The sequence below is a fragment of the Melanerpes formicivorus genome, unplaced genomic scaffold (genome assembly GCF_026170545.1).
Source record: "Melanerpes formicivorus ecotype bairdi unplaced genomic scaffold, bMelFor1.0.p_v2 SCAF_36, whole genome shotgun sequence".
Taxonomy (NCBI): Eukaryota; Metazoa; Chordata; class Aves; order Piciformes; family Picidae; genus Melanerpes; species Melanerpes formicivorus.
In genome coordinates, this window is record NW_027142388.1 from 6,500,422 (window position 1) to 6,522,829 (window position 22,408).

The window sequence follows — 22,408 nt, forward strand, 5'->3', positions numbered from 1 at the left end:
CTAACAATAATGTACTACAACTGAGGACATTGACTTTGGAGCATTTTCAGTTTCTCTGCATCACCATGTATCTAGCCCTACCAGCTGCTTCTAAAACTTGTACTTCAGCTGCCATAATCTTATCATTAAAGGTGGATTTAATTCTTAAGAACCAATGAACAAACCTTTGTGCTTACACCCAGAAGCTGGGAGATGACTCTGCATTTAAGGTGCAAGCTCAGCTTTACTCCAGCATTGAGTGCTAATCCAGTATAATCGAGTGTTAGATGGGATGAACTTAGAGCAGCTTCTTTAGAGGGAGGCATCTATTTGCTTTATTATTCAGCTGCTGCTTTCTAACTTTTCCAATCCTTTCTATGTTGTTGTTTTTGTTTCCTAGCCTTGCACTGGTAACGTGAGGGGAAAAAAGCTGAATTTGACCACATCCATGAGGATGTCAGGCATTTAGACTTTATTGGTTTAGAAGCTTACTAAATTTAAACAGAAGCATTAACATGGCCTTAGGCTCTCTTGACAGTTATAAACTCTTCCTTGGGGGGATTTCTGTAATGCTTTCTAATCAGCTTAAGGAGTTAATTAAACAGCTGTCACTTAGCTTCTTAATTCTGAGACTTGATGCTAAATAAGATTTGAAATTAGTTATGCATGACTGAAGCATGGATTCTCTGATATAAGTAAGATGGCTGCTAGCTGAAGAGGAGCAAAATCTAGGCCTTTTTAAAATAAATAGTGAAAAGGTTCAAGGTGGTACCCTGGGTTAATGCTCTACAGGCTGATCAATAGAAAAGAAGAGGGGTGGGAGGGTGGAAGAGGGGTGGGAGGGTGGAAGAGGGAAGAAAAAGGAAGATAATAATGGGTGCCAAATGGGATGGATTTTCATTATCATTTGGTGTCCTGCCCTGGGCTTTGGGAGATTTCAGTGAGCGTTTCATTCTCTTCCCTGTTGCAGTCTGTATATATTAAGCCCCAAAGTCAAGATGCCTTCTGAAAACCAAAGGAACATTCTTGATTTTAGAAGTTTGCTATGTAGCCTGCAAAAGAAAAATAATATATATATTGCCCTACTCTAATAAAAATCTGCTGTGCTGGAAATCTGCTGCTTCTAGAACATGTATTACAGTGTTGTGGGGACTTTTTAATACCTTTTTTGTTTTGCCTTGTGTGTTGAGGTAGGACAAGTAGCCCAAGTTATTTTGAGGAAAGAGGTCTGCAGGTCTTTTTTGGGTTGTTTTTTTTTTAAACAAGCTGGTGCCTTGCTTGTTGCTGTATGCATTGTTGTGACAGTTGTGAGGGCTAACAAGGATTCAGCATTAAAATGATGTGCTGGATCTTGCTAAAATGCTTTTGGTAGAGGATAGTGACTGTGCTAAACCTTTCCGTGCTGTATAAATCTGATGCGAGGCCTCAAAGCAAGAGTCCTGTATTTATTTCTTTTAAAAGTCATTATTAACACAAATATTAGGAACTATTGTGTACATAGAGAGAACCAGACTAAGAGAAAGAAGTGCCCTAAGATTTATAATGATACTGTTAAAGTTCTTTCTTTCACCCCAGGAATTACAAGGCAAAAGATGTCCAAAGGGAAATTAAATTGCAGGGAAGCTACCAATTAAAATTGAAAAAACTAATAGGTATTCACTTCTGCATTTCTACTTAAATAGATGCTTACTGTGTACAGCTTCTGAATGTGTTTCTGCTGGAGGGCTTAATATGCTCAGTTATTTAATATGAATCTTTTCAGCAGGCAAAGAACACTCACTCCAGAATATTCTTTAAAGGTATTACTATTGGGTTTTTTTTTTACACAGTAGCAATAGCAGAATAAAGATTACCTGGTTTTCTGTTTCTATTACATGGAGAAAAATGTTTTCCTCTGATTATTATTTCATTTTATTATTTGGGAAGTTCAGTGTATGTGAATCACAGAGATATGCAGCATAATAGTCAGAGAAAGTTCAGCATCCCTTTAATAGCTGCTGAGGGAATCAACTTCTGGCTGTTAGAATATTTGGCTATCACTTTGCAAAAGCATAACTATCCCCATCCTGCAAGCCCTGACATCGTATCTCCTATAATCTATGTTACTTATGGAGAAAGAATGTAATATTTCTTCAGAAGATTCCTATGTCACTTAAGCAGCAAAAAAGCAACACTGTGAAATTAGTAACGCTTGGATTTACAGTTTTTACATGCTGAGATTCCAGACTATAAATCTCTGTGTAGCTACATAAAGTATCATGTTTGTTTCCTCAAAATGAAATAATTTTTATATGCTTTCATCAGGGGAGCACTAAGCCCTTTCTAGCCATTAAACAAATGACTAAAGAAGCATTGTACTCTGCCCCTGCTGTGTAAATTGGTGTTAATGGTTATTATACCTCTATGTTCAAGGGTGAGATGCAAACCAGGTGCCCAAAGATATCATCCTCCAAGTCTATACATGCAGAGGTACCAAAAACTATGCAAGCAGAATATATAACTTGGTTATTCTAGTGCAGGGTAGCATAGCCCTGGCTTCCTTTGCCCTTTGCTTACTTAAGATGAGTGGATTTGTTTACCTGGGACTGAACAAGTAATTGCTGATAGAAAGCCAGAGAATTGCCATAGACATGTGGATGAACTCTAGGAATTGCTTCTCGCTCCCCATTTCCCTCATTCCTTTTGGAAAGGGATTGGACAAAGATTGTTTTGTAGACTTCTATGACTGTCTTAAGAATCAGCAAGGGTGTCACATGCTGCATGTTGTGCTGATATAAACTGTGCAATGTTCTATAAACTCCTGTTTTCTGAACATCAATATGGACAAAACCTGCAAAACCTTGAATAGTAAATCTTCGATTTTGGACAGATATACCATATGAATGTGCTTCCTTAATCAGCTATGAAAATGCTGATCTCTTCTAAGTACTCTCATTAAAGTCATTGCCATTATTCACACGGCTGGGTTAAGTACAGGTCTGTCAGATTATAGCCTCAGACAGAAAGCTTTGGGGCAGGACCTGACACCATCTTGCTGAGCTTTGAAGCCAGCTGAGACTCTGGACATGCAGAAATTCCCTGTGGATTAGCTGTGCTATGCACATTTTAGCAGGTTTTAGCAGGTGGCTAAGAAGGGAAGCAGGGTAGTGGCAGTGAACAGCTGATTTACTAAGTAGCCTGGTTTTGCAGATGCTTCCATAAAGGTGCAGGTACCAGGTGTATTAAGGATGTAGTCTGTACTCAGAATATCCAAAGCCAACACTTGGAAAATTCACAAACTCAGAAGAAATTCCTGAAGCTTGTGAGAGTCATTCTCAGTCACTAGCTCTCACCAGGTGAAATTACATTTGCCTTTGGTAGGCAGACCTCATTAATCACACTGTTTCAAAGGCTTGGTTATTAAACTTCCCTTTGCTTTATAAAATAAATGCAAAGGTCATACTGTAATGTATTAGCTGAAGGAAGAAGGCCATTCCTGCTTTGGAAGCATTTTCAGCTTGGTACAAGGGTGCAAGTAGCTAGGCATGTGGTATGGCCCCAAATGGTTCCAATGAAATGAGATTCATGCCCAAATGTTTGCAAAATCAGAACCTAATGCCCGGATATTGTAATTGTAGTGCTTAATAGCACTTGCTCTTTCAAGCTGCCCCCATTTGCAGTTCTGTGGAGCCCCTAGGAGACTGGCAAAAGTATCTAAATAATCTGCATGCAGCAACTGCTGCAAAGCCCCGATGTGAAAAAAAGAACCTGGAAACTTAATTGCAAATCTTTCTGAGATCTCAGTTGCCTGAATAATAGATTCTCTGCTGAGAACAAATGTGCGCTCAAGACAGAAGGGCCTTACGGTGCAGGCAGATATTCTCACCTTTGTATGAATTTAATTTCAGGCTATCTGAAGAGCTTTTGTGCTGTGGGAGGGAAAGGATTTTTCTTCAAGTTCTGTTTTTGTGAAATCCTGTTTCACCCTCCCCTAAAGGTCATGGTGAGGATGGGGCAACTTTAGCAAAGCAGTTTTCAAAAGACAAGGAGGCTGGGTTTTTTCTCTTTCTTTAAATATTGCTTTGAGTCTGAATGCAGTTCCTCTGTTTCTTTAAGTAATAGGAAAAGGTCTTTTTGATCTCTATCCTTTAGATGAGAGAAATCTCAGCTTTTCCTCTGCCCAAGAGGCCTTAGAGGGAGTCCTCATCTTCTGGTAACTTGGTTTCAATCTCCCACTTTGTTGTCTTCCACAAGTAAAATCAGGTCAGTCTCAAAGCTCATAGTGTGAGCTACTTAGATAATGAGAAGTTAACACTTGGGGGGCTTTGGAAGCCTTTATTTCACAAGAGCCAGCTGAAATCAAGAGTCTCTTGTTCTATGGGACAGTCTGTGCTTCACAAGCTCTGTTCTGAAAAACTCAGGAGATCTTTCAGGACTGAGCAGTATCTTGCAATTAAGAGCAGAAGAATTCAGGCACCAGTTTGTGCTCTCATGACACGAGCCAGTGATGTCTGCTGTGTGAGACTGATGTAACACCCAGGTGACTGAGAGCACTGTGTTTAGTCTCATGCTCTTCATATAATCAGAACTCAGCTCCCTTAAATTAGAAGTGATAAATCAAGCAGAGGAATGCATTTTTCCATAATCATCACAAAAACCATGTGTCACAGAAGAGCTTGTTTTGTTTAAAGAGCCCAGTTCCTTCTCAGCATTCCTCCTTTTTGGGAGAGGATGGGTTTGCATGAGCTTCATTCCAAGGTAAAGAGACAGTTGTGGTGTGGTAGTTTTAGGCTATGCCTTTAAAAATGTAGCTGTGGTAAAGAGAGAGGATAAGTTGTAGAAAACTTGACAAGGATCTGATTCCCTACAGTCCTGTGGTACATGTCATCACTTATGCAAGACCAGAATTGTGGCGCTCGTAAACTAATTCCTTGGAAGGCAGAGCAGGGGAAACCAGATGTTATCTGGCATGACAGACAGTGCCACTAGCCTATGTGAGTTGTTGGATCTGCCAGTACTGCATCCCAAAAAGCAGCCTAAAGCCAGCCTCTGAGACTAGAGCTGCTTCCATACACATGGCCAGCAGGAGCATCCAATTGAAGGTGCAGTCAGAGGTCATTCTAGAGCACACCCTGAGTGCCAGATGGTTGGATGTGCTGTCAGGTGGCTTTTGTAGCAGCTGTTTTCCCTCTGCAGACTGTCCACAGACTGGAAGTTAGAAAGTGTGCATATTGCAGAAGATACTCCCCACTGCAGGGAGTTGTAAAAGATCACCCAGGAGATTTGGGGCAAAGTGGATTTCTGACTAACCTCAATCCAAACTTGTTCCCTAACAAAGATACAATATTTATCTGGCCTAAGTGTTGGCAGTGTTTGTCCAACAGTGTCATAGAATGTCAGTATTTGTAGGAAACCTTTCAGAAAATAGTGCTTTTTAGTACACCATCAAGACCTAAACCCTTGTTATTTTAATGTCATCAGCAAGATTGTTAGTGAGCTCCTCATGATGGAGATTTCACTGTTGCTAGATGCAAGGTCCATCTTAAGTCAAGCAGGGTCTTTCCTCAGCTGTTAGGTTGCTCTGACACTTGATGATGAACATCTATGGAATATCAATTAGGGAAATATCTTAATATCTTAAGCAAATATCACATATCTTAACAGTGCTGATTCAGAACTAGAACTTTGGTTCCAGGACTGAAGGGAAGAAGTTTGGGTGCTTGGTGCCATGGTTTAGTTGATTAGATAGCGTTGGATGATAGGTTGGACTCGATCCCAAAGGTCTCTTCCAACCTGGTTTATCCTATCCTATCCTATCCTATCCTATCCTATCCTATCCTATCCTATCCTATCCTATCCTATCAAGTTTGTCTTTCCTGCCTGTTGCACTTGGAACAGTTCTTGGTATAGTCATTAGAAAGCAAAGCAAAGCTGATTCTAGGTGGTACTAATGAATTAACAGCCAAATGTGTTAATTAAAGGGGCTTTTTTTTGGTCTCCCAGGAAGCAGAGATCCTGAATACAGCTATTCTCACTGGGAAAACGGTGGCTGTCCCTGTCAAAGTGATCTCTGTGGAAGATGATGGTACCGTGACTGATCTTCTTGAATCCGTGGAGTGCAGATCATCAGATGAAGATGTCATTAAGGTAGGCTCATGATACTCCATTACACTAAGGCAGACACCCTGCAAAAGAGTGGTGTTCTCTAATGCAGCAAGTTCTTGTATCTTTCTAACTGTTCTTGAGCTGGAAGACAAAGGTTTATTATTGCTGTTACATATAGATTGCCTCAGTGGAGCAACAAAACAAACACAAAATCACACATTTTCCATCCTGCATGTCAAGTACTTGGAACTGTCTGTCACTTCCCAATTCTGGAGTGTTTTCAGTCTTCACTCTACCTTTGCCTTTTACTTTTCAGTTGTAGGGGCTGTGTAGTTTCAGGAATGTTGTCAGCTGATGTTCTGGAGAAGTAGGTAGTTTCTATGGACTCGGCTTACAGCATTGGAAGAGGAATTGTATGACTCAAAGTTTGAGTCCCTCTTGGTACTGACCCAGTAGTGTGTTGCAAAGAACATTAGCTCTAAATTTGGAATTTTATTTGGTTTCAATTGCTGTGGCAATATCTCACAGGAAACATGTTGGCTGCCAGTCATGAACTGGTAACTACTGGGTAAGACACTTGACCAGGGAATTTACTCTGTACAACAGCTCTATAGGCTAAACTTCCTTGAAAGGTGAATGGCAGGCAATAAGATACTGCTACTCTTAGTGCTGATTCACTGTGTATACCTTCCTAGTCTGTGGTGAGGAGAGAGACTGAAGGAATGCCTTTAAGTGCCTTTTTCCTGCTGAAATCTTAGGATCAGACTGGGCCCTCAAGAAAATTGCTGCTTCTTGAAGGTTTTCAGCTTGTACCAATGCTTACAACTAAATGCATGTAACTTGGTTAATGGATAACAAATGTTAAGGGTAGTGGAAAGACATGGTCAGCAGTGGTAATAATGGGAGATATGGTGGGAATTATTCCAGCATGGTGACAGAAGTGTTGGCTTGTCTACAGAAGCTTTTCCCTTTTCACACACTCATCTGTGGCTGTCACTGGAGAAGTCAAAATGAGACACATGGGTACAAATGAAAGTAAAAATGGAGGGGTTTCTAACATAGCCAACATGCCACAAAATGATTGCAAAGGCTACAGGCCACCCCTGCAGCTGCTGGAAGTCACTGTTATCCCATTAACTTTTGTGAACTGCACCATATTGAGGACTCGGCCTTTGTGAAATTTGCCTTAGCCTAAAGCTGCCTGGATTGCTAATCTTTCTGTCCCGTATGTTAGTTCATTTTAATTTGAATTCAAGCTGCTAAGGGTAGTTTTTGGCTCCAAAGCAAGCCTCACTGGGCCCCATTAACTGGAAAAAGACTCTTCCTAGTGGACATTTTTTTGCCTTTATAGGCAAAGATTGAGTGTACTGAGTTGTTAGCATTGTGGGGGAAACTGTTGGGAGTTTGAGACATACCTGTAAGTTCAGTAACTTCATATGACAGAGGGAAAGACAACTTGGAGCAGTGTAATTGAAAACTAAAGCTGTGTGTAGGTATAAAATAATCTTTCTTGAGCTATCTCTGAGCAGATACTAACCTTTTTCATTAAGAAAAAAATTGCCATTTTTACACTCATTGAACTTGTTTTACATAATCTCTTTATGGCAATTTCCTACACCCAAAAGGAGCCCAAGCAGTTTTCAGGTCCAGCATTTTTTATCTTTCCCTTTTAGATTCTGCTCAGGGTTTCTGTTTATCTAAATAGCTACCAGGATAGTATTTTCTCATCAAATGTGGCCCTCTGGTTGTCTTAATAGAGAAGTGGTTTGGGATTTTTTAGTTCCTTAAACCCCATTTGAATCTGGTCAATCTGCCAAATATAGCAAACTGTTAGTCTGACGTTAGGTTTAAAAATAGATATTATTTGTGGTCCTTGTGTGGTGGAAGTCTTCACTCCCTAACTCATTAACTAAGTTCTAGTTATTTCCACAGAATATTTTAAAAATCAGGTTTGTTTTCCGGAGTTTTAGTTCAGCAGAATGATTAGGTGTGTAAGCAAGATATTTATGGTATGGTTTTGTCTGATGTAAATCTGCACCAGTCTGTGGTATACAACACACTCAGTTCTAACCCTGGCAGAGAGGATAAAGTAGTGGTACTGCTTAAGTGTATATCTAGTATCATTTGTAAGGATATGAATATATCAATAAAGGCTTCTCTGTGCTGATTCATGGATAAACCATTGCAAAATGATGCTCAGGACAGGCCCTGTGCCAAAACAGGAAATCACTAGTCACAGGCCAAGGCATTCTGGGCTTCTGCAAACATCCTGCTAGAGTTCACTCCTCCACAGAAGGAAGGCAGATTTCAGCAGCTTTAAAATGAGTTGCCAGCTCTTAACTGAAAATATGTCTCCAGGTCTCTAGTTTACCTGCCCTGTTTCAGACCAAGCCTTATTCACAGACATCTTATCTAATGAAGATAAAGATATACAATTACTGACCAGCCTTCAGCATCCAGCAGTAATTAGAGTTTCTGCTCTCTGGACATTAGATTAGTGAATATAAAATGGAAGAAAAAGTCTGCTTAAGATACCCATTGAAATACAAAGATTAAGACTACAGTCCATGGTGTCTTTACGGGTGTCATTTTTCAATGCGTCTGTCAGGCAACATCTAAGAGATTAAACACATCTTCATAGCTCAGCTTTTTTTCCCTTTCCTTTTGGTGTTGATTAATGATGAGTGTAACTTCATTTTCCTTGCAGAATGAGGATATCTCATTCTTCTTTTCACTGAGACTTTGAAGAACTTTAAACTGATGGACCAAATTCTTCACTGACTTTTTTTTTTTTTGACCTGTTCATGCAATTGACCTTAGTTGAATAATTCAGAACAGAATTTAGTTCGCTGAAACAATATTTTTACCGACAAATGGTTGCCTGAAATGATTTGGCAAGAATTTCAAGGCATTATAAAGAAGTTCTGGGCCATTGAAATGGATAGTAAGACTCTGTCTGACTTCATGGAAAAGAGAGAGATTGGTAAGAAGACTGTTGTTTGCTGAGTTATTATTTTAATCAAAAATGAACAGAGAGGGAAAATCAACATCTTTTAATCTTTCCTTTTGAGAAGGCATTGCCATTTCAAAATGACCATTTTGTTCAAGGCTCAACAAAGTCTGAAACTCTCCGAAGCAACACTTTCCACTGCTTTGAATTTGCTATTTGATGAGTTAATTGAAAATCCTAATTTTGGTTGCTCTGAAACAAAACCACCTTCAGGTTCATTTTGTTTGATCAGTTAACTAAAAATTCCAACATATTCTCAGATCTGTCCAGAAACCACTTGCCAGAAATCACACAGTGAATGGTGCCAACACTGGGATCAGGATAGAGTTTCTCTGGCCTCTTTTTATATTGCACTCTGTATTTGTAGATGACTCCGTTCAAAGTCTGTGCTAGCCAAAACTTCATGCCTTTCTAACAAAATACCTTTAGCTTGTTTCCTTCTAGAGCATATTGTAGTTTTCTGAGATCTCAGAGAAGGAGGCAGACAAGAGGCAGACATACCAACCTTTGTCTGTATTCTAAGGAAACTCCTGAGGCAGAAGGAGTGAAATAAGGGTTATTACTTTGGGTATCTTTTGCACAACCTAGAACTTAGCACAGAGTCAAGGGGCTGTGTCCAGTGTGCAGAGGCAGGATGTTACAGGATGGTTTGGTGAGGCTACAGCTCTAATACTGTGCTCAGTTCTAGGCCCCTTACTAGGAGAAGGACATTGAGGTACTGAAGCATGTCCAAAGAATAGCAACTAAGCTGGTGAAGGGCCTTGAATGCAGGTCTTACAAGGAACAGCTGAAGGAGCTGGGATTGTTTAGCCTAGAGAAGAGAAGGGTCAGGGGAGACTTTATTGCCGTCTACAACTACCTGAAGGGTGGTTGTGGCCAGGAGGGGGTTGGTCTCTTCTCCCAGGCAACCAGCACCAGAACAAGAGGACACAGTCTCAAGCTGCACCAGGGGAAGTTTAGGTTGGAGGTGAGGAGAAAGTTCCTCACTGAGAGAGTTGTTAGCCATTGGAAAGGGCTACCCAGGGAGGTGGTGGAGTCACCGTCCCTGGAAGTGTTCAAGAGGGGATTAGACATGGCACTTGGTGCCATGCTCTAGCAGTCATGAGGTCTTGGGTGACAAGTTGGACTCGATGATCTTTAAGGTCTTTTCCAATCTTGTTGATTCTATGATTCAATGTTTAGTCTTCAAAAGTGGAGGCTGAGAGGAAACCTCATTGCCCTCTACAACTCTCTCAAAGGTGGTTGGAACAAGGTGGGAGTTGGTTTCCCCACATACAACACTATACAAGAGGAAAATGCCTCAAGTTGTGCCAAGGGAGGTTCAGATTGGATATTAGAAAAATTTGCTTCACAGAAGGGGTTATCAGGCATTGACACAGGCTGCCCAGGGAGGTTGGTGAAGTCTGTCCCTGAAAGTATTTAAATGATTTGCAGATGTGATGCTGAGGGCCATGGTTTAGTGGTAGTCACATAGCAGTAGGAGTGGGATTGTAAGCTCTGGGCAAGAGGTAGGCCTTGATGATCTTAAAGGTCTCTTTCAACCTCAACAGTTCTATGATTCTATGGATTCCCATTTCCCAAAGCTCTGGAACCAGTTCTGCCTGTGGGATGATTGCCTGGCACTTGTGCTTGTGCAGAGGCTCATCTCTCTGGCTTTGCATGAGGAGCAAAGCAGTAATGTTTTATCCCTGCTTGCTCTTTATCCAGCAGCTGTAGAGTTGCAAAGCCAAAGTGCTCCATCCAGAGCTACAGGAGAGCAAGTTATGGCTGATCAAGCTAAGGGATGGTAGCTGCTTTATTCTATTCACTCTGGACTACATTGGAGAGTATAAATATGTATGGCAATTTGTAAAATATTACTGCAGACCAATAAATCTTTCAATAACACTTAGTGTGGTTTTATCAGTAGAAAAATAACTTTTTAATCAAGTGACAGACTTTACAAAACCTGAAGTGTCAGAGCATTTAAAATAGCCTGAGGCAAACAGTGTTTTAAAACATTAAACTTTTAACAGCTGTTGCTTTTCTTCCTTACACTGGTGCACTTCAGGAGCAAAAAATAAAGTGAATTTTTTCTAGTTGGTGGAGTGACAAAGTGAAAAATCAAAGAGAGAAGGTAATTGAGTCCAGGATTTTATCTGCTTCTTAGTTTAGGATTGGCAGCTCCAGTGCTGCAGATTTCACAACCATATTGCTAGTGGCAGTCCATTTGACATTCTTTTTGCAATGCATTCTTGGATGCATGTGACCACACAAGTTTTCAGTCCCTGTTTTCAACTAGAAAAGAAAACTCTCATGGCTGCAAGTCAAAGGTATAGGGCCCTAGAATGGAGGTATTTGCAAAGACATCCTCAAAAAGAAAAGCCAAGAGATTATAAAGATCCCAGTTTCCCTGTGATCTCTTGAGCTTAAGCCAAGCCAAGAGTGATTTGAGACGTATGTTCTGGCTTGATTGAATCCAACAGCTCACCTAGTCAAAAGGGAGAAGCCAAGCATTCACCCTGCCATGGTGCTTTCTCCAGGGAATTAGTGGAGGGAGGACAGAAGGAGGAGAAAGCATCCTGCCCTGGGGGCAAAACAAGGTGGGAGAGCAGGAGAGCAAACCCCTATTTCAGAAGCAGTGGTCTATTAACCTCAGGTAACCAGAATGTGCAATATCACATTCAGGTGAGGCTGACAAACGGATTTTGGTCATTCAGAGGACCCAAATACATGGAAAAAGCAGATGTAACCTGCTGAATGGTACCAAAGAAAACACTTTGCCATCAGCAAATGGGATTTTGTCTACGTTGAACACTTGCATACAGTACGGTTGTGTAGGGCTGAATTCTATAATGGGAAAACAAACCTCTGCCTTGGGGGTTCAGTGAAGATCAAATTCATGCCATGGTTTTCCACAATATAATGTGCTTTCTCTCACCAGCAGAACTGTCTTATTCCATCCCAAATTATTTTGATCTGTCTTGAAATACACATTTTATTTAAGTCAGCAAATGGATGCTTTTATTTTCTGCAATGTCTAAACATTTAATTTTGATAGAAAATGATGAAATCATGTCCTGTCATTTCAACTCAGTTTCAATATTTCTGGCATCAGAATCTTTCTGAACTTTTCACCTTAGGATAAAGCAACTGTGAAAAAGAAAATACTTTTCCTGATCTCCTGTAGTAATCAGAAGGCAGGGCAAAGTCAGGAAAATACACTGCCAAAAATAAAAGTTGCAACAAGAGCTGTTGAGTTCAGCCTGTGTGCTGCTGATGTTGGTTAAAATGGGAGCAGAAACGATTTTAATCTCTCTCTGGTAGGAAAAGCAACCATGCCAAAGGTGAGCTCTGAATGTAGAACTCATGTAACAGTCCCACATCTCCTAGACATCATCTGAACCTCACCTAAAGCTGTTGGAAGTTACTGGATTTGTCTCTTTCATATTCTGCCAGATTCTGATGTGAATCTTGAGAAGTAGCAAGGGGTTTTGTGGGGTTGTTTACCTTTTTGTAATCATCCATACTGCAATCCCAGTGTGACTGCTACAGTTGCTGTGGGATACAGTTTCTTTATATTTATGAAAGGCTATAAGCTGAACTCCTCTGTAACAAAACAAAAAAATTCCATGTAGTTCCTGAATTGAGACTTCCTCAGAACTGTACAGAAGATACCCAGAAATCTGTCTTTTTGTGCTTAATGGGAAAGAATATGTGGGTTTGTAGAGACAGGGATGAGAATCTTTGTGCCTTTTTCTGTTCCTTTATTGGGAGCAATGTCTATATCCACAAAAAGAATGAGAAAAATCTGAAGAATATCTGAGCAGTGATGCCAAAGGGAGTCTGAGTGAGCAGGTTTAATAATGTGCTGAATCCAAAGGGGCTGATGGACATCCCTAATGTGCTGAACAATTGCTAAGGTGCAATTCTATTTAAAGCTGACATAGAGCTGCCTTCTCTGCCTTTCTGCTGGCCTTGAGTGCAGCTGAGTGATACTGATTTGGTTGGTTTGGTTTGTTTGTTTTGTTTTGGTAGGTTGGTTCGTTGGTTGCTTTTGGTTGCTTGGTTGGGTTTTTTTTTTGATGAATGAGCTGCCCTCCTGCTCAGCTCCCTGCTCCCTGCCTGAGCTCGTTTAGGTGCCCACCATGCTGGTGCCAACACTGGGGGAAAAATAACAGAATGTTAGGGGCTGGAAGGGACTTTGAAAGATCATCTAATCCAATCCCCCTGCCAGACCAGAATCACCTAGAACAGGTTGCACAGGAGAAGTGACACTGTAATAGGAATCAGTAGCTGAGGGTGAGAGGTGGCCATGAATGCCACTTACTCTTGTGTATTTGTATGACATGTGAAATTATGGTTTTATACAGGCATTGCCACATCACTGGTCTGATAGTGCCCAAGTAAAAGGCTTATCCTGGTCCTGTACCCCTGAATCCCCACAGTGAAGATGCTCTGGAACTATTGTGAAGATCTTCCAAGTGTCTCAGCTGTTTCTGAGTGTCAGATTTGTACAGCTGAAGATACCTGTGTAGGAATGTCAAAATCACCTTGCTTTTTAAAGGGGATTAAGGTATCTCACTGTTTTTAGCTGCTTTCGAAACCCAGCACATTGTATACTGAATCCCAGTGCTGAGAAGGGCTCCATCACCTCAATGCAAAGAGAGTAGTTGATGTATAGAAAAAAGAAATGTGCTGAGGAAGTAAGGAAGAGACAAGCTGGATATAATGGGAAATCAGTTCTGTTCTTCCTTCCACTGGGCTAAGCCAGCAGTGCATTACTGAAGCACACAGTGTTACACTGATACAAATGAAAGCTAAATTGGGCTCACATAACCGAATAACACCTGTCTCCAAAACAGAAACTTACATTAATCATTATAACTTGTGATTCTTTCTGTTAAAAAGCTCCCTTTAGCTTTAGAACTCTGTGTTCTTCGGTTCCAGTGACTGTCTGCCACTTCTTTTTAGAAGATGTGGTATTTATAGCTCTTCATGCCTGCTCTAAGCCATCCTCCAGATCATGACACAAAACTTTGTTGCTTTGTTACCATGCAGTAAAAACTTACAGTATGCCATACAAATTACTGTCTTCTCAGCCCAATTTAGGGATTTTTCTGGACATACCATGCGCAGCATAACCACTAAATGACTTTGCTTTTGCTTATCATTTGAAGGGCTACCCAGATACTGCATTTGCTGTGGGAGGGGTTGGTATTACTGGAATAAAAATATATGTGACAAGATGTTTCAGCTGGCCTAAATATGCCTAGATCCCATGACTGTGTCAGTACTGTATTGATTAATGTTAGCTGAAGATGAGGCCAGTGATCTGGAGATAGAAGAGGAACTGCTGATCAGATCTGAAACATCCTGAATATTAGCTATGGGATACTTAGAGGACTCTGGGAGTTCTCAGAAGCAGTTTGAAGATCAAGGGACTTATTTAGGACGTATGTCTATGAAAGAAAAGGGGAGCCTACAAGTGTTAGGTAAGAGGCCACAAGGACGTCATGAGCCCAGACTGGTAATCGTGTGCAGGTCTCTCTTCTCCACTGGTAGTGAAGAAAGGAAATACACTCTAGTGGCTAACCCTGGGATGAGAATTCAGGCATTACAGACTTTAATAAGAGCTCAGTCTGCACTCTTTTATTTTCATTTCATTTGCCTATGCCTTAATAAGATTGGATAACAACTGGAGAACTCATTGGATGGGTTTTCAGCTGCTGCATTGAAATGTGCTATAGTGTGGGCTCTGGGATATGCTTTCAGCTGTGACATCAATGTGCCATTGTGATCTTTGGCATGCCATTTATTTGATCTGTCTCAGCACAGACACATACAAAAGATGTATAATGGTTCCAAATTACCTTGACAGAAAAAAGAGCATTAACACTAAATCCTTGAAAAAAAATGCATTGAGATCTTTACATACACAGGATATCTAAGCATCACCATAATGGTTGTTAATAATACACATAAACCTAACTGGGACAGAGCATGGACTGCTTAGGAAGCACTCCTGATAAATTTGATGTAAAAATAAAAATTACTGTCATGACAAAATATTAGTGGCTGAGTAAGGCTTCAGAAATATTTCCAGGTTTCTTATGTAACAGAGTCTGTGCAGGTCTGCTGACTGGAGAGTTCTGCCCTTTTAGTCACCATTTTGCATTGCTTTCCAAGACCTTATTGAGGCAACCACATAACCCTCTGCCTGAATCTTGAAAAGCAAGGACTTTGTACCCCAGGCCACAGGCTAAAAGAATTGACTTAGGCAAGAGAACTCCAGACCTTTGTGGCTGAAGTGGGGTACTTTTCAAATGAATTTTGAATTGTTTTAAGCAGCTAATCATGTTTGCTATTTACCAGACCAAGGACTAATTAATAAAGAGAAGAACTGTAATCACAGACCTAGAGAGTGAATGGTTCCCTGTAGTAGCATGGATAGGGAAACTTGGTTTCTAGGTGCAGTCCTGAGTGCATCTACCTTCAGGAGAGAATCTTGCAGATCGATGTCCTGCTACAGCTGGCATGGTGAAACATATATATTTACAGAGTAGATTTTCATGTGCCTCTTTGCTTCCATATGCATGCAGGAAAATTAACATAAAGACATTGTATGGCAGATGATTGATGTCTTCCTCCAGTGCTTCACTCTGTTAGTTGCTGCTGTCACTAACATTCAGCTGGTGGTATCCAACCCACCTGTCATCAGAACTCAGCCTCACCTCTCGCTCCTCCTGCATTTCTCCTGTGGTGACTACCCAGCAGTTCTATACTCTCTGTTGCTGCTATTTTTGTTATTTGTTTGTGCTTGCTGTGCCTTAGTTTTCCCTAAGTTTCTGCCCTTACTTACCCTTTGGAGTGCCAGTTTTTAGCCTTCTTATATCTCTGTCCCATAGACAACCTTTTCTGAAAGCTCTGAGACAATAAAATATCTGCTGGTATCCTAATGTACCAATGGCTGCATGTCTAGACTCTGCAGTTCCCTCTTTAAGATTTGCAGGATTCCCACTTAGAGAGTTAGGTAAGCATGGCAGGGTAAATGTATCCTATGAAAGACGTCGATTCATCCTATTTCAGAGAGGCTTTTGGTGTGGCATAGTCAAATCTCAAATATTATGCTTGAATAGCTCAAAATGGGTATGTTTTGAGGGAGCTGGTTTGCATTGTTTCATTCTGTCACACACAGTGTACTCCTGACTTGCTCTTTCAGCTCTTCTCTGGTTTTCTGGGATGACTTTTGGCTACCCACTTACTTGTTCTCTTTGCAGTTATTTGATGTAGTACTTTTGAAGGATTTCCCAGAGTGTAAATAGGTAAACAAGTAAGATAACTTTGAAAAGTGATTTGAAAGTCATTTGAAGTCATTCTGCCCCTGTGCTCAACACTGGTAAGGCCACACCTTGAGTGCTGTGTCCAGTTCTGGGCTCCTCAATTGGAGAAGGACATTGAGATACTTGAATGTGTCCAGAGAAGGGCAATGAGGCTGATGAGAGGTCTGGAGCACAATCATTATGAGGAGAGGCTGAAGGAGCTGGGGGTGTTTAGCCTGGAGAAGAGGGGGCTCAAGGGAGACCTTATTGCTGTCCAAAACTACCTGAAGGGAGGTTGTAGCCAGGTGGGGTTTGGTCTCTTCTCCCAGGCAACCAGCACCAGAACAAGAGGACACAGTCTCAAGCTGCACCAGGGAAAGTATAGGCTGGAGGTGAGGAGAAAGCTCTTCACAGAAAGAGTAATTGGCCATTGGAATGTGCTGCCTAGGGAGATGATTGAGTCACTGTCCCTAGAGGTGTTCAAAAGAGGATTGGACATGGCAATTGGAACCATAGTTTAGTTGTCCAGAAGTGTTAGGTATTAGGTAATAGGTTGGACTTGGTGATCTCTGAGGTCTTTTCCAACCTGGTTGATTCTATTCTTCTATGATTCTATGAAATGTCAGAATACAAGGAGTTATCCAAATCCAGTTAATTGTCAAAAGTAGTGACTTGTAATAGTTCTCACACTTTACAGCAGGAGAGAAGATCTCATCTGTTACCTTTCTATGACTGTGGCAGGGGTATTGTGTTTGTGTGTAGGAAACACTGGTGTTAAAACTATTCCTACGTCAGCTGCCCATGGAAATGCTGAAAAACTTTCCTGTTTCAGACTTATTTCGCAGCATCACCTTGTTTAATTGGTTATTGGATGATAATCCTGATTTTTGAAGCTATTTAGGCATTTAAATCCAATTAATTTAATTGGAAATTAGAAACTTAATCACCTGGGGGGAGGTGGGGGGGAATGGCCTTAATGGCTCCTTAATTTTAGTTAAAAGTATAACTGTGTATTTAGACCAGGTGGGTATTAGACAAAGCTGCTATTTCCTCTCAATTTATATAATCTCTTCCATATAATAGCTATTAAAAATTACCTGACTGCTCACAATCAGGTAATTATTTTGCAGGTTTGTAGGTTATTGGCTTGGTTTGGGGGTTTGTTTTGTTTTGGGGTTTTAGTTGGGGGGGTGGGGTGGATATTTTGTTTTGGTTCAGTTTTTAGTTTGTTTGTTTGGGGGGGGGATTGAGTAAATTTAGGGCATCTTCTATAGGCTTCAGGATTTGAGTGCCTTCAGCCATTTCTTTTAGCATTTGTGATCATGTATAAAGCTGTTGCAGCGTTTGAAATTTTGTGCAGACCTGGAGCTGATACTGAAATGAAACCTATGAACGTGACGTTCCATTACATGCTCCATTTCATTCTACTGAAGGCTAGAGAGGGAGAAACAAAACTTCAGTAATGAAGGAAAGTATCATTTGCCCTGGTGACTGGGAATCTAAAGGCACAACAGATGTGTACTAAACTACATTTTCTGCATTGTCTATAAGTGTTAGATTGATTGCACTCCGCTGTCATTTAAAGCAACAAAATCAAAGCCAGTCTCACATCTACATGTGTAACTTCTGCTAATGATTGGATCTCAGTTCTGCCACTGAAAATCCACAATTAACCTAATGTAGTTAATTGGATTGCTGTTCACCATATTTGATGAAGAGAAGAGTCTATTCCTTATTGGGACATTTTTGTAATGCCTACGCACAGCTCTCCACCACTGGATGTTGTGGTTTGGCATCAGCTTAAAGCTGAAAGCAAAGTTGTTTCAGTGCCATAGCCATAAGTCAGCCCATGTTTCCTTGAAAGTTCTTCACACATTTTGATGATGCTGAGCTGAGTTTCAAGCTTGTAATAAATCTTGAAAGCGACTCTTTCCCTAGGGCTGAGAATTTCATCAGAAGGATTTCACACAGGCCTGCAGACGGGATGAGGAACAGCCCCTCTGGCAGTAGAGTTGTCTGTACTGTACTAATTTTTGAAGACACCTTGACAAGTCGTTTTCCAAATTCTGCCCTTTGTTCCCAGGTTAAACAATGTGTGTGTCTAATCTCATCTTCTGCTCTCTCTGCTCTAAGTAGATTTAACTGGACTGCATTCATTGATATTTATTTCTTTGGAGCTCAGGCTGCTAGGAAGGCTGTACATAGGTAGGAGTAACCTCGTCCTGTACTTTTTAGTATCCAGATCTGACAGCTATCATCTGGTCTCCATCAGGGCTAATTACTGATAAGAGTTTTCTTCGTGGGCTGGTTGTTTTGTTGAAGCTCTGAGAAAACTGAGAATATAAAATGAGATGTCAAATGTTATAAAGGGTGCCCAACACAGAAAACATGTGGAGAGATAAATCAGAAATTGCTAGGGGACATGAAGATGATCCCAGAAGCATGTTAGCTGGGAGGGGGCTTCCTTCACTCGGCAGCACAGGAAACAAATAATCTGCTATTGTGGTGGTGGAGGGGAGAGCCACGGTGGAAGGGTCCTTCCCATGCAATCTTCAGCTAAAGATTGAGTATCTGCCTTACAGATTGCCAAGGGTGACATGAGCAACAAGCTTCTAGTTAAACCATTGTGTTTAATCACATGCTTTTGCCAGAGCTTGGTATAATACATCAAGATGATGTAATTCTTTGCAGCCATAAGCTGCCCATTATTTACAATGGATACCCTCAGATCTGGTGATAATTAGATTTGTCTGGTGTGTATTTTTGTTCCTTTATTTTTGTTTGGTGAAAGAATCCAGTGAAGAAAAAGGAAAACAACTCAATTGCGAGACTGAGGTTTTCAATGCAGTTTAAGGTCACTGAGCTTATGTAGTTTAATGGGAGCTGAGCATTCAACTTCAGGTTTCATTGGAAACTATGATTCAAGAAATCAGTTTAAGTGCATGATCAGGATGAAATCTGATCTATCCCTGGTGAGGTTTAGAAGTAAGCAGGTGATGTCCACTAACCCAAAAGGAGAAAAACTCTTATCCACCAGCCAGCTGCAGTAAGTGACTACAGGAAATTCTGCTGAAACCTCAGACTTATTAGCCAGCTATCATTGCATTTTCTTTTTGAAAAGGCTTTAGAAGCAAAGCCCTCTGTTCTGACCCACCTGATATCTGCAGCACACAGGCTGACGTTGAGAGAAACACCGTCATGTCTTGTGGAGCCTACTGCCTTTGCAGACCAACATGCTGCTAACTGATTCCTTAGATTCTTCAGGACTGCTCTAAGTTTTAATGAGCTAAATTAAAGTGAGGCCATCATTCAAGTAGGCTTTTCTGGAGTTTGACGTGTTTTCTCTTCCTGGGAACACCTGCAACTTTGACTCTTTTGTCAGAAACTGACATTGCAGTGACCAGTCCAGTTATCTGTAAGTGGAAAAGACAGCTCAAATGTTTTCTTTCCTCTTCATGTCATGACAGAAGTGCGGGTGAGCCAAAGCCAGGGGACCAAGGCTGACCTAAGGAACTCAGAGATACTCCCTGCTCATCAAGGACGGAAAAGAAGGAAAAAATCTACTGAAAATAGTCCAATTCTGCCTGCACTGATATCATTATGAATCAGAAGCAAACTACTGAGAGTGGGTTTGTTACAAAGATACAAACCAATATAAGCAGAATACCAGCTTCCTAGGGAGTAGGGCACCACCATGATCTCCCACTGTCTAATTGTTTGTTCCACTAAACACTTATCTGTGCAGCCTGGGGACTTTGGGGGTTACATCATCTTTCATTTGTCTCCCTTTCACATGAAATGTAGCCTGAAATACAGAAAAGAGCAATTTCTAATTAACTCCTGCCTAAATCCATTATAGCTTCTGAAGTCATTAGGACAGGGACATAAAAGAACTGTAATGATCCCAATATGTAAATATAGATGTAAAAGTTTGTTTGGAGGGCTGGAGGTTAGAGGCCAGATAGGAAAACAAATATAAAGCTTCTTGGTAGAAATTTAATCAGTGCATTAGTTATCATGGATTTTCATAAAAACTAATAGTGCACATTCATAATTCAGTTCATAAATGTGAAGTGACAGCCTATGAGTTAGCCACTGAAATGATATTATACACCCAAAACAAGAATAATAGAGAACTCAAGAAAGCAGAAGAGAGGGTTGTTATAGAATTGGGCACTGGCATAAATATACATCATGAAAGGGAGATTGATTTAATGAAAGATATGAAAGTCAGAAACTCAAGGTGTTAAAAAGATCATCTGAATCCCTAAGGCTACACAACTTTTAGCCAAAACAGCCAGATTTGCTTAAAGAAGACAAACTTCAAAATTGTATGAGGAATACCATGCATGCTTTTGCGTTGCACAGTCTGTTAAGAAGTTGTGTGAAAGAGGAAGAAGTTTACAGTGTTCCACTGGAAAATTATCTTTGCTCATCAATTTTGCCAGAAGATTTAGAAGCAGGTGTGAGAGCAAGAAAGTCATGTAACTGCTGCCTACAACTACCTGAAGGGAGGCTGTAGCCAGGAGGGGGTTGGTCTCTTCTCCCAGGCAATCAGCACCAGAACAAGAGGACACAGTCTCAAGCTGCACCAGGTGAAGTTTAGGCTCAAGGTGAGGAGAAAGTTCCTCACAGAAAAAGTGATTGGCCATTGGAATGTGCTGCCCAGGGAGGTGGTGGAGTCACTGTCCCTGGAAGTGTTCAAGAGGGGATTGGACATGTCACTGGGTACCATGGTCTGGTAGTCATGAGGTCTTGGGTGACAGGTTTGACTTGATGATCTTTGAGGTCTTTTCCAGCCTTGTTGATACTATGATTCTATGATGATCCAAAGAGCCTAAATAGCAACACTGACAGGCTAGCCGGCTATGGGGATTTGGAAGAAAGCTGTGCTGGTGAAACAAGTTAGCCAGGCCACTTCTGTGGATGGTATATAACAGAGAGGTAGGACAGACACAGATGCCATGTGAGTGATGTCTCCATCTAAGTGTCTGCTAATGTGTAGATTTATTTTAGCTTGTGGAATCCTTTCAGAATTCACACATAGCCATCTATAAGTGTAAAGAAAAGAAAATCCCCCATGTCTGCACATCTCTGAGGGAAGAAGGCTCAATCAAAGATCCAAATGAAATTAATGCTAAGATCTCCTCTCAATATCTGAGAGTGACAGAACATTCCTTTTTTAGCACTACTTTTTGCAAAGATGCATGGAAGCCAACGAGTTTGAAGTGAGTCTTCATCCCCATCAGTCCTATAGGTGTGAATAACTACACACTGAGGTATTGCAGCAATCATAGTTCTTCTGTAAATCTCACCTTTCACTTTCCTTGGAGGTTTGCTTTTCAAACAAACAAAGGATTAGAGAGCCTCTTAACTGCTGGTACCTCATCCCACTGAAATGTGCATGTATGTACACAGAGCTTGGGTGGTGCACAGCAAGAAAGAGCCCAGGGAGGAGCTATACATACCCTGTAATTAGCTTTCCTTCTTCTACAACGTGATTGTGCATGGTGAAAATCACCTGTGCTTCAGAAAACAATTCTGAAGAAGCCCATAACACCTTGCTGAGACAGACAACCCTTATTCACCTCAGGGGGAAATAAGGAGTTTAATAACTCACCTGAAAATCTCACAGCAAATAATTCTTGAGAAGTTCAGAAGGCTTTGTGGAACCTTCTCAGTCCTGAGAATGGATGAGTGACCATCATCAGATACATGCAACTTTTTTTCATAGTAGATCATGGGGTTGAGCACAACCAAGTGATGGCACAGGCAGGCTTCCAGCAGGAACAGGGAGGAGAATGATGGATGCCAGCAAACCTTGCAATCTGCCACTTTGAAGCTGCAATGACAAGTGAATGATTAACCAGCACAGAGATAGCAAATGAGCTCAGGATTGCTCTGTTGTAAATAAAAAAAGGTGAGTTTATGAGCAGCTGGAGTTGCAGTACCAGTTTGAGCTCAGTACAAGTGCAGTAATGTTTAGCCCTTGTCATCAGCTCTCTGCTTGGCCTGCTGGTGCATGTGAAGGATA

The 22,408-nt window shown here is 41.0% G+C and overlaps 1 protein-coding gene across 1 annotated transcript in view; it reads left to right on the forward strand.

Annotated features, from left to right (window-relative positions):
- Positions 1-22,408, forward strand: part of TMEM132D (transmembrane protein 132D) — a 281,138-nt gene that overhangs the window by 228,457 nt on the left and 30,273 nt on the right. The window contains exon 5 of the mRNA XM_068157425.1: positions 5,962-6,105. Within this exon, the coding sequence (XP_068013526.1) occupies positions 5,962-6,105 (144 nt within the window). The remainder of the gene's footprint in view (positions 1-5,961; positions 6,106-22,408) is intronic.